The sequence below is a fragment of the Eutrema salsugineum genome, unplaced genomic scaffold (genome assembly GCF_000478725.1).
Source record: "Eutrema salsugineum unplaced genomic scaffold, Eutsalg1_0 scaffold_1, whole genome shotgun sequence".
Lineage (NCBI taxonomy): Eukaryota > Viridiplantae > Streptophyta > Magnoliopsida > Brassicales > Brassicaceae > Eutrema > Eutrema salsugineum.
Genome location: NW_006256909.1, coordinates 8,211,988 through 8,224,300, shown reverse-complemented (window position 1 = coordinate 8,224,300; position 12,313 = coordinate 8,211,988). Strand labels below are relative to the sequence as shown.

Here is a 12,313-nt window from a genome sequence, read left to right as displayed (position 1 = left end):
TGCACGTAAAAGAAGGAGCATTTGCGGTGAAGTGGTTGGTGTGAAATTTGAACCTAACTGGGTCAAATTTAAAGTAATACCAATCAATATCATCAAAGTAAAAAACTAAGCAAAACGTAATAATTTTATAATAATTTCGTATAAGAAATATAACATTTCACTCAAACGAACACTATTTAATTCTTTTAATATTTCCACGTGAAGTATGTTTGTGTACGTGAGATGGAAACAATTCTGTTTGATAATTTTCTGCCCATGATTTAATTTTTATTTTTTTTTGTTATAACTCGATTTTGTTTATTTAAGAAGGTCAAAGAATGCAGCTATTGACCAAGTGACCACTAATTTATCAGGTTTCCATATTCAATTTCTGTTTCGTATTTCCAGCTAATTACGCAAAATAATTGATATAGTTAATTACAGAAACAATGTCACAAAAATTCTGTTTACATTTGAGATTTAATGGTTTTCAGTTTCATCTCTCTCTCTCTGTATTTTCCCAAGTTCTTTTCTCCATTCACTTCAAAAACTCCCTATATAAAACCCATCACAGAATCTGAATCAGAATCTAAATCGAATATTTTTATTCCGTCGGAACCAGAAAATGGGATCGGAACACGGTGACGACGGGCTTCGTCGGAGAGGATGTTCATGCACAAAAGACGATTTTCTACCGGAGGAATCGTTCAAGAGCATGGGGAGTTACTTAAAAGCCCTTAAAGAGACGCCGAGTCGGTTCATGGATCGTGTTACGACTCGGTCACTCGACTCGGTGGAGATTCACGAGATGAAGGCGCGTAGTGGTAACGAGATGAAGAAGACGCTGACGTGGTGGGATCTGATGTGGTTTGGAGTCGGTGCAGTAATCGGCTCCGGTATATTCGTTCTCACTGGACTCGAAGCACGTGAGCATTCCGGTCCTGCCGTCGTGTTGTCTTACGTCATCTCCGGTGTCTCCGCTATGCTCTCCGTCTTTTGTTACACTGAGTTCGCCGTCGAGATTCCCGTCGCAGGTAACAAAAATCTCACTTGCTCTGTTTTCTGAATTATATTTTATTTTTGTTAAAATTTTCTGAATAGTTGTTTTTCTGCATCATATATAGAATTACGAAAAGAAAATTACATTTTAAGAGATTATAAATTTCGTTTCTTTTTTGAACCAAAATGCATACCAACAGATCTATGTTTTTGTATCTTCAATACAAAAAGAAATGAGGATTACTCGAAATTTTTCTCCAATTTTTTTTTTTTATATATCTTTATGTCGAAAGATGTTAATAATCAGCTTACGACTTTTCTCCAAACGGAATGGCATATTTCCGGATATTTATTTTTATTTTTGCTAAAGGCAAACTTTCCGGATATTTCTCTGGAAATATTCGGCCAACAGTAGTATCCTTTGTTATTGGGATTTGCGTATATATCAAGATCTTTGAATTATTCAGACGTACCATTTGTGATAACAACGTCGGTAAAAATTACTAAAAATCCTTGATTGGAAAAACTTACTAAAATTTACTTGATTCCATTTATTTCCAAAATAATATTTTGGTTACTCTTCTCGATAAGTTGTTGTTGTTACTCTTCTTTTTTTATAAATGAGGTTTTCTGGTTTTGTAAATTAAGATTGCCTCTAGACAGCTAGTAAGTAATTATAACGAAAGAAACGCGTTTTTAAGTTTGTCCAATACTCCCATGTAGTGGGAGTCCCTAGTGGTCATAACGAAAGAGACGTTTTTTAAACTTGAAAGATTCGTTTTTATATCGGTTACTAACTTCAACTTCATACAACGACCGATAAACATACAGTGATACGTAGATCGAGTCAACCATACACTATGCTCATCGATACTTTATATGCATAACATTTTAGTTATTTATGTACATTGTTTTTCCTGACCTCTGTTAGACTGTTACTGCAATTATTTATTTATTTAGGTTAACGGTTTGTGACGAGATCATGCTAGCTATAATCATACAAGTTATATAACAAGAATACTAATATATTGAAAATATTATCCCTCGGTTTTGGCGAGACGGAACCTCCGGCCAACTAGTTGACTTCTGAGGCTGAACCGTACACACTATTTATTACTCGAATTATGATATTTAGCTACTGAATTGTCAAAAAACAAATCACAAATAACAAATTCTTGAAAATATTTAATATTATATTTTTTGAGGTCTATCGTCTACTTGAAAGGCGTTACCTGCAGCCATCTATTTTTTGTTATTTGTTTTTTTGAAAAAGGAATTTCAAAGGAAAGCCAATAACGAATTGTTTACTTATGTCATTAATGACCCTTATAGGAATCCAAGTTTGTACAACTCTACTGACTTCAATAAAACAAAAAAAATGTGCCCTTTAATTTACGATTTCTTGAAAAAGTATATTATCCTGTTTTTCTTAGAAGAAAATATTAATTCTATTTTTTTGTAGAGGATTAAGTTTGATCCAAGAAAGTAGATTAAATATATTTTAAACCAATTTTTATAACTACTATTTTTTTTTTAAGAATGTAAAATTTATTCATCAAAAAACACTCTTTTACAAAGAAATGTTTCCAAGTTTTAAAGTTTGATCCTACTTCAAAGGCTTATAAATTAATACATATATCTTTTCGCTGGTGTAAATCATCCGTGTGGGTTGTGGCAAACCACTGTTGAAGACCATCTTCATACTTTTTTATAATTACCATTATATTAGCTTCAGTTAATTCGAACGTAATTTCTACGATTAAGTTGGTGTCATGAGTAAAAAGTCAAGAACGGAATTTATAAATTTGAAGTGTTCATAATATGTTTTTGGTGAAAACTATTACTAATATTTAATATATCTGACCATTCTTACCAATGTGTTTAGGCGGTTCTTTCGCCTACATGAGAGTGGAGCTCGGCGACTTCATGGCATTCATCGCCGCCGGAAACATAATCTTAGAATACATAGTCGGCGGAGCAGCCGTGGCTCGATCATGGACCTCTTACTTCGCCACTCTCCTAAACCATAAACCTGACGACTTCCGCATAATAGCACACAGCCTCAGCGAAGACTATAGCCACTTAGACCCTATCGCCGTCGGCGTTTGCGTGGCCATTTGCATCATAACAGTTCTTGGCACAAAAGGCTCATCAATCTTCAACTACATCGCTTCTATAGTCCATATGGTAGTGATTCTGTTCGTAGTTATCGCCGGATTCACCAAAGCTGATATCAAAAACTATTCCGATTTCGCTCCTTTTGGTGCTAGAGGAGTGTTTAAATCCGCTGCGGTTCTTTTCTTTGCTTATATCGGATTTGATGCGGTTTCAACGATGGCGGAGGAGACAAAGAATCCGGGGAAGAATATTCCGATTGGTCTTGTTGGATCAATGGTTGTTACTACCGTTTGTTATTGTCTCATGGCGGTTGCTTTGTGTCTTATGCAACCGTATGGTCAGATTGATCCGGACGCGCCGTTTTCAGTCGCGTTCTCTGCGGTTGGATGGAATTGGGCTAAGTACCTTGTCGCGTTTGGTGCTCTTAAAGGTATGACAACGATTTTCTCCTTCATTATTTATTTGCGTTTGCGTTTATCTTTACATTTTTCTCTTTAATGACATTCACAACGTTAAGCATTTCAAACCAAAAACTCTTGTTAAAGGTAAGATTTGCCATTTGCCATTTGCCATTTGCCATAACAAAACAAAAATGTAAGATTTGCAAATGGGTTTTTTTTAAAATTTTTTTTTTAATATTTTTATTTTTTCGTATCAATGAAAACACAAAAATTCTGCTAGATACAGTATATAATTTTTTTTTTTGTTAATTTAGACGCAAGTTTTCAATCCGAATTTATGTATTTACATTTTTTTTTTTTTGCTACGGTTCAAGTTTGGTTTTCAGTCAAAAATAACATTTATTAATTTTGTTAGTTGGTTATTTCTCTTTTTTTTTCGTGCGTCAAACTTAAACAAATGTTTGAAATGAGCAGGTATGACGACAGTTTTGTTAGTTGGAGCCATAGGTCAAGCTAGGTACATGACGCACATAGCCCGAGCACACATGATGCCTCCATGGCTAGCTCATGTCAACGCAAAGACCGGAACACCAATTAACGCAACTGTGGTAATGCTCACCGCGACAGCTGTCATCGCGTTCTTCACAAAACTAGGAATCTTAGCCGATCTGTTGTCGGTTTCCACGCTTTTCATCTTCATGCTCGTCGCGGTGGCTCTTCTCGTCAGGAGATATTACGTCGCCGGAGAAACAACGACCCGTGACCGGAACAAGTTCTTGGTGTTTTTAGGTTTGATTCTTGCGTCCTCGATCGCGACTGCTGTGTATTGGGCCGTGGAAAAAGACGGTTGGATTGGATATTGCGTTACGGTTCCTATTTGGGTTTTGTCTACCCTTGGGATGAAGTTCCTTGTACCGCAAGCTAGGGCTCCGAAACTTTGGGGTGTTCCTTTGGTTCCGTTCTTGCCTTCTGCCTCGATCGCTATTAATATCTTTCTTCTTGGTTCGATCGATGAGAAATCGTTCATTAGGTTTGCGATGTGGACAGGTGTTCTTCTTGTTTACTACTTCTTTTTTGGGTTGCACGCAACGTATGATACAGCTAAGGCTACGTTGAAGGAGAAGATGACGTTGCAGAAAGCTGAGGAAGGTAGTGTTGTTGCAGATAACCCTGGTGCTACGGCTTTAGATCACTAGCTGGTTTTAAATAAATGTTACACAAGATTGGCTTAGGCTTTCGATTTATTAGTTGTTGGATTCTTCTTCTTGGTTTTAGGGTTTTTCATTGCGTTTTTCACAAGTTTGTAAGATCTTATGGTTTGTTTAGAGCTTTGCAGTATGTTAAATTGTTAATAGTTTATTTTCACGTTTGCTTCAAACACGATAATTTAGGACTGGTTTAAAATATTCGTGGTTTATAGCTAGCTTTAAATTTCTTTGTGCAAAACTAAAATAATGTAAAAATAAAATACTTTACACCAAAAATTAACTAAGAAAGGCCATCCCATTGATTCAAGTTTTGATGATCTTAGGTTGTACAGAGTTACTACGAATACATTCTTGCTGCTTAGGGATCTATTAAGTGTGTTAAATCTTGTTTTATTGCTAAAGCATATACAATCTGCACAACTTCTGTTATACATTTCTCATAATACAATTAGTACATCCAACACTAAGCTCACAAAGCACAAACCCAATTCCCATATGTATTAACAAGTATAATCTTTGAGTACATTCCATGTTACTCTGGAGTTTTTTATATTGCTACTTACTGTCTAGGACTTGGCAAGGATGAAAGGTTACAAGATCACTTCTAACTTTTCAATTTGATTACTTTACCCAGTGGCCAAACAAAAGTCAGTAGAAATGAAGAGACATCCTATATGTGCACAAACCCAAGAGATCAAATGAGGCGAGAGACCAAGGTGTACTCTGTATATACATAGAATACACAATGAAGATTTAAAAGAAGGAATATGAATGTACAAACAAGATCAAGGAAGAGAGATACAAAAGAGTTAGCCTCCAATTAGAGGATAATTCCAATTGTTATTACCAGTGACTTTCAGCCTAAACAACTTCACTACTCAGAATGCTGATATGAAGTTACTCAATCTCAAACAGAAGAAAGTTAAAAAAAAAAATTTAAACTTTTAAGCTTCAACAAGTGTTCTACTATAGAGTGGTAAGCACTATGACCATCTTTATATCAGATTTGATCAGAACCCAATTGACAAAACTCATCTCATCCAAAACACAAAATCTCTAACCTCTTAATGATCATCTCAACTTCTCTTTACTTGAGCTCTTCTTAGCTGCATTCATAATCCTCTCGAGATACCCTTCAATAGGAGGTGTAAGAGTAGCCATTCCACGATTCGCCGGAAACGGAGTCAAATCAGGCTCTAAAGCTGCCTTCTTCAGATTCTCCGGCAACGCCTCTATCGCCGCTTTCTTCAGCTTCAACAGATTACTCTCAGCAACACGTCTCGCTCTGTGCTCTCTCATAAGCACTCTACTGTACTCCTTGGCGAGTCTCTTCCCGTCCTCCACCGTGACCTTGTACTTGGGTAACTCGTCTTCCGTGAAAATCCCTAACGAAATGTAATCCAATCCTGGAGTCCCGATCCTCATCGGCTCCTCGGTGACTTCCATCGTGAAAGGTCCTCCTTTTTTCTGGATCTCGATCTCTCGCTGCCTCTCCTTGCTGATTAGCCCTAGCTTCTCTCGCTTCGCTTCTCGCTCGATCTCCTTGGGCCTCAGGTAACGAACAGGGCAAGGAGCGTTTAGGCATTGATCGTATAGCTTCTGCTTCTCATCGGAGATTCTTCCTTTTCCCTTCACCGCTTCCTCCCCACCTCCACCTCCTCCGCCGCCGCCACCACCGCCTTTTTTGGTGGTGATTTTGTTTCGCTTCAACGCTTGGTTTGTCTTCAGCTTCGACTTTCCCTTGGGGGTTCCACTAGCGTAGCATCTCTGGACAAGATCGTAGGTCAGTGAGTCGATTGTTGATTTTGATCTCGCGAATCGGATCATGCTGAGATTCCGGTTTCCACAAGTCCTCTCCGTTTGAATGAAAATGGTGGTTGAGAAATGTATTCGGAGGGGTTTAGGGTTTCATCATACGTCGTCGTTTCGCAAGAATACTCACATTGTGAATGGAGTGTAAATTAAGTTATAAAGTGAGGGTAGATCGGTCATATCAGCTACTGTCATCAAACACTACACTCATTTTTTAGCCTTTCTGGTTCATCTTCTTCTCCAAAGCCATTAGATCGATCCAACGCTCCATCAAACCACAGTCTCCGTTGACTACTGAGACTCGCCGGCTTCTGATCCACTTCATTTCCCTGTACGTATCTACTTCCGATCTGTACAAAGCTTAAGCTTCTTTGTCTTCGGTAGTTTTATCGACGATCTTTCCGTCGTAGATGCGTGATTGTTTAGATTTTGATTTGTTCTGATGCAGTAATGATGGCCGGAGGTCTTGTACGATTTATAGTTTTAATACTCGCCGTAGCAATTTGCGGTGCTGCTTCGGTTTTTCAGCCGATTTCAGACTCTCACCGATCTGCGGCTCTAGATGTCTTCGTACCAGTCGATGGATCCTACAAAAGGTTGGTTTCTCTTAAAAAACCACAATTTGATTTCGTTTTGTTACATATTGTAACATTGTCTCAAGCTATGTTGTATTACCACATTTTACTGATTACGTCTTCGTTGCTCGTTAGAGCTCAGGGTTTGTTTGTTTAGTATACGATTTTTTTACGGACCCATTTAAATTTGCGGTTTTGTTATGATCAGCTTGGAGGAGGCATATGAAGCGTTAAAGACTTTGGAGATTCTTGGAGTTGATAAAAAGTCTGATCTAAGCTCAGCGACTTGTGAAAACGTAGTTAAAGTTCTTGGATCGCCTTCTTCTACTCTGAAGGATGCATTCTATGCGTTAAACGTTAATGGAATTCTAAAATGCAAAACTGGAGAAGATGCTCCCAAGGTAAGCAATTGTCTCCTCTCAGTAATGCAAAGGTCTTTTACCTGTAAGAGGATAGAGTGAGTTTATCTGTTCTTTCTTTTCCTCTTTTGAAGGACATTGTTTCTACACTTCAAGCTGTTGTTAAAGATGCCAAGTCATTGCTTGACTTCTACTATTCTGTCAGAGGCTTGGTGCTTGTTAAGGTAATGCGAATTAGACTTTTGGATGGACGTCTTGAGTGGAATTGCTTTCTCTTTTTTCCATAAAGTACTACTGAGAGAGTTTTCTTACTTTTCGTGAGAATTGAAAGTATGAGAATTTTTTTGCAGAATGTACCTCTGATCGTGATAATCTGATTTCATTCCATTAGCTTTGTTCTCCTGCTTTTTTTTGCTGGCTTCAGGTTTGACCTTACCTTTCCATAAATGCAGGAGCAATTTTCTGGAACTGATGTAAGTCTTGGAGATGCCGAAGCCGTTTTCCGTTCCATCAAGGTTTGAACTTGTTTAGCTTACCTAGTTTTTTTTTTTTTTTTGAAATATCAGATGTTACTTAGTACAGTCTCTTTACGAACTATCAATTATAGACCTTGGTAGAAGTTTATATAGCTTTGACATGTTACCGATATTCAGTTAGTATATTGCATGCTACTTAGATGATTTTTTTTTAGTATTATTTGGCTCATATAATGAATTTGTATCAGACCCTTAGTCAGAGTGATGGAAGATGGCGCTACAGCTCCAACAATCCGGAATCAAGCACCTTTGCTGCTGGTAAGTATTACTTATTGGATTAACCTTTCCTATTTCACGATGCTAAACGTTAGTGACGAACCTTTTAGATTAGTTATCCCTTCCTTTCTTGCTTCAACTTGTCCACTTCTTTTGCTCTGTTTTTTTTTCTCATCCTTCTAAACATCAGATTTTTTTTTCCTTCAGGCTTAGCCTTGGAAACGCTAGCTGGAGTGATTTCATTAGCACCTTCAGATATTGATCAATCATTGGTAAGTGAGATCTTTGGTGCGTTATACTACTAATTTCCTGAGAATATATTTTAATGAGACATTTACGAGTTTTTGGTTTTAGAGCTGGTTTACTTTTGGTTCTGGAATCTCTGAGTAGCTAAAAAACAAACTGTATTTTGATCATTTTAAATTCCAAGGCGTAGCTACAGGGAAGATTATTCATGTTTACCTGACATTTTTATCTGGTTATGCGTTTTTGCCATTTTATCTGGTAGTTTGGTTGATATTACTTGGTCATATGGTCATATGATGATATCATCATTCATGTTTATCATCTTGTAGATCCAGACATTGAAGACGGGTATCCTGAAGCTTTTTGACAGTATCGAAACATATGGTATGCAGTAAATTACTTGCTACATTATGTGCAGTAAACTACTTGCTATATTATGTGTATACATATGAGATCTTCTTCAGTCACGTCGAAGTTTTTTCAGTTTGGATTTGCATTTGTATGGTTGATTAATTTATTTTTTGTTCTATTAGACGATGGGACATTTTACTTCGATGGAAGTCAAGGCCCGATCACAACAACTGCATCAGTAATTAGAGGGCTCACTTTATTTTCAGCTTCAGAATCCACAGGATTGAAGGTACGTAATAACCACATTTCTTTTTATCCTGCATTCTGTCAGATGTGTTGATAATTCACCTTCACCTTTCCATTCTCTCATGCAGCTTCCGGGTGATAAGATAGTTGGTTTGGCTAAGTTCTTTCTCGGTGTTGGAATTCCTGGTGATGCCAAGGACTTCTTCAACCAAATAGATGCACTAGCTTGTTTGGAAGACAACAGGCAATGCTACTTTCATGCCCCCTTTATGCAATTTCTCTTTGGTTTTTTTCAGTACACATCTTAGACGAGAATTGAGTAATGTTGAATTGACTTAAGTGATACAAGGACTTTTTGTTAATTCTGCTTTAATAGTGGCTTTTGCTAGAGGAAAACTGTTTCTCCCTGCATGTCAAAATGTTCTGAAGGGCTTGATGTCCTCTATTTTAGAATTTTGAGCTGAAGGAATGATATCAGTAGAGAAGAGTAGAAGTTTAAAAATTTGAACACTAGCGAAACTTCAACCACTTGTTCGTTTATTATGCTATCGCTTAACCTTTACCATTCTATGGGAACAATAATATGTTCTATGGTCCTTCTCTATCATTTCAGGTTCTCTGTTCCACTCATCTTGTCTCTCCCATCTACTGTCATCTCATTGACGAAGAAAGAGCCTCTGAAGGTATTTCATCATAAACTTGCATCAAGATGTGACAGGCATAGTTTGAGATGTTACATTTGGTTGTATACATTCTCTTCAGAGTCCTGGGTGTGGTACTTTTCGTAAGGAAAGTCAAAACTTTGGATTTTCTGGTTTTAGCTGGTATTTGGTTTAGAGATTGCTCTGTCTCATAGCATTGCATATTTTTTCTAGAGATCTCTCATCTCTTTGATAATGATCCATTCTAGTTGACCCTTCTTCCATTTACTTTTGTATATTATTTTAATATTTTATCCTCTATATTTGGAACTAGGTTAAAGTTAGCACTGTACTCGGTTCTAAGGCACCAGCTCTTGGTGTGAAGCTCGTACAAGCTCTAAGTTCTGGATCAAAGGGTTCTTCTGTAATTAACAACCAGGTAAATAATGTAGCTTCTCTGACTGTTTGGGCTCGCATTGTGAATGTTCCCTTTTCTATGCGTTAAACCGATTTACATGTTTCCATGACATTTTTGGGGTACAGGAGCTTAAGTTTGACGCTGAGAGTGCAACATACTTCCTGGACTCCTTTCCTAAGAACTTTGATGTCGGAAAGTATACATTTATATTTGAGGTATTGCTCTTATTAATATATCACACTTAAAGAATTCATTTAAATGTAGGTTAAGAACTTGATAAGCTTCGTTTTCTTCAGATTTTGCTGGATGATTCGGCACATGAAAAAGTATACATAACCGAAGCTCAAACAAAAGTGCCTATAGCCGCCACAGGAGCTATTAGCATTGAGAATGCAGAAATTGCTGTACTTGACAGTGACGTTGGGAGCGTCGAATCTCAGAAAAAGTATGACACCTGTATCTTAGTAGTTAGTACCATTTGTTGCTTACAAATTTTTTTTTCAACTTTCTTGTTGTGCTTATCATCATTTTGTTTGTTGGCTCTCTTTTGCAACTTTTCTAGGCTAGATTTGACTAAAGATGGGGCGGTATCATTATCAGCAAACCACCTCCAAAAGCTACGCCTGTCGTTCCAGTTAACTAGTCCACTTGGCCATGTCTTTAAGCCACACCAGGTTTGTTCATTCCCGAGTCCGCTTTATTAATAGGTTTGCCCTGATCACTTTCTTGACTTGCTTACTTCCATGCAGGCATTTCTCAAGCTGAAACATGAGTCACAGGTCGAGCATATCTTTCTCATGAAAACTTCTGGAAAGAAGTCTGAAATAGTTATAGTTAAGTTTTTTAAATTACATTTTTGAATTGCTTTTGACCTATTCTCTTATTGCTAGGGTCAATTTTGGTGAAACTTATGACATCGTTAATACTATATTAATGATTTAATGTTATTTTTTCTTTTAGGATTTTCTTGGATTGGTTGAGACGCTCTACTACCTCTCTGGTAAATATGAGATTCAGCTAACTATTGGAGATGCTTCTATGGTAAAGACTGTTCTTTCAGCCTAGTGTAGTTGAGTTCACTCTCCGAAACTTAAGCCAAATGTGAATTCTGGTTTTCAGGAGAACTCTTTATTGAGTAATATTGGCCACATCGAACTGGACCTACCAGAACGTCCAGAGAAGGCGCCTCGACCTCCTCTACAGTCCACTGACCCTTACTCAAGATATGGACCAAAGGCTGAAATATCACACATCTTTCGGGTTCCTGAAAAGCTCCCAGCAAAACAGCTTTCACTAGTTTTCTTGGGTCTTATCGTTCTCCCATTCATCGGTTTCCTTATTGGGGTCAGTCTCCTTTCGCCTGTAAATAGATTCAGAAAAGTAAATCCAGAAAAAAAAAAAAACATCATTTCATTTGTTTCACAAATCATATAAACTTTATTCCGTTTCAGCTTATGCGGTTGGGAGTGAACATAAAGAGCTTCCCATCATCGGTTGGACCTGCAACATCAGCTTTGCTTTTTCATGGCGGGATTGGAGCTGTTCTGCTTCTCTACGTGCTCTTCTGGTTGAAGGCAAGTTTTCAAAACCGGTTCTTGTTTTAAGATTATTAGGACCATTGCATCAAAAATAATAATTTTCTTTTGTTTTGTTTGCATTCTACAGCTTGATCTGTTCACGACTCTCAAGTATCTTTCTTTGTTGGGAGTGTTTCTGTTGTTCGTCGGACATAGAACACTCTCTCACCTCGCATCAGCATCGAACAAGTTGAAATCTGCTTGAAGAAGTTATCGCTATGATGGATCTTTTTTTGGATTCTGTGTTTCCCTGGAGCTGTGTTTTTCTATTCCAGTTTTGTAGCAGTTACTTATATAGATTATGGTGATAGACAATTCCAAAGGATTTCATAGCTTAGTCTTAAAAGTTAATCAACAAGAGTTTTCTTTTCTTGCCTTTTCCGTTGAACCGTATTTGCAGAACCAAATTCAAACGAGTTTCGTAATCATTTAAACTGTAGCAGTGACAGTGTTAGTTGTAAAGCTCAGTTCGGAACCAAATTAAAGAAATTTGAAAAGGCTGTGCATAAAACCCCAATTGAATTGAAACTTTATTATAGAATTGAACTTCTAGTCTGAATGGTAAACAAAATTTTCCTACCTAATAAACCGAACTTGAACTAATCTCAAATTTGTTTTTTTTTTGGTCGCT

At 37.3% G+C, this 12,313-nt stretch overlaps 3 protein-coding genes across 3 annotated transcripts; 2 read left to right on the top strand and 1 right to left on the bottom strand.

Annotated features, from left to right (window-relative positions):
- The first annotated feature begins 367 nt into the window (after window positions 1–367).
- Window positions 368–4,928, top strand: LOC18029463 (cationic amino acid transporter 1). Its single transcript, XM_006413756.2, has 3 exons — window positions 368–1,013; window positions 2,864–3,526; window positions 3,972–4,928. The coding sequence occupies exons 1-3, from the start codon at window positions 605–607 to the stop codon at window positions 4,691–4,693; spliced, it is 1,794 nt and encodes a 597-aa protein (XP_006413819.1). The 5' UTR covers window positions 368–604; the 3' UTR covers window positions 4,694–4,928.
- A 576-nt stretch (window positions 4,929–5,504) lies between these two features.
- Window positions 5,505–6,549, bottom strand: LOC18029462. Its single transcript, XM_006413755.2, has one exon. It carries the CDS (start codon window positions 6,530–6,532, stop codon window positions 5,777–5,779), a length of 756 nt encoding a protein of 251 aa, XP_006413818.1. The 5' UTR covers window positions 6,533–6,549; the 3' UTR covers window positions 5,505–5,776.
- A 191-nt stretch (window positions 6,550–6,740) lies between these two features.
- LOC18029461 (dolichyl-diphosphooligosaccharide--protein glycosyltransferase subunit 2) lies at window positions 6,741–12,171 on the top strand. The gene is made up of 20 exons (XM_006413754.2): window positions 6,741–6,848; window positions 6,966–7,113; window positions 7,301–7,493; window positions 7,586–7,675; window positions 7,904–7,966; window positions 8,176–8,245; window positions 8,411–8,475; window positions 8,779–8,833; window positions 8,983–9,089; window positions 9,175–9,290; window positions 9,660–9,729; window positions 10,022–10,126; window positions 10,231–10,320; window positions 10,402–10,550; window positions 10,668–10,779; window positions 10,855–10,938; window positions 11,066–11,146; window positions 11,225–11,449; window positions 11,557–11,679; window positions 11,771–12,171. Exons 2-20 carry the CDS (start codon window positions 6,968–6,970, stop codon window positions 11,885–11,887), a joined length of 2,061 nt encoding a protein of 686 aa, XP_006413817.1. The 5' UTR covers window positions 6,741–6,848; window positions 6,966–6,967; the 3' UTR covers window positions 11,888–12,171.
- The last annotated feature ends 142 nt before the right edge of the window (window positions 12,172–12,313 follow it).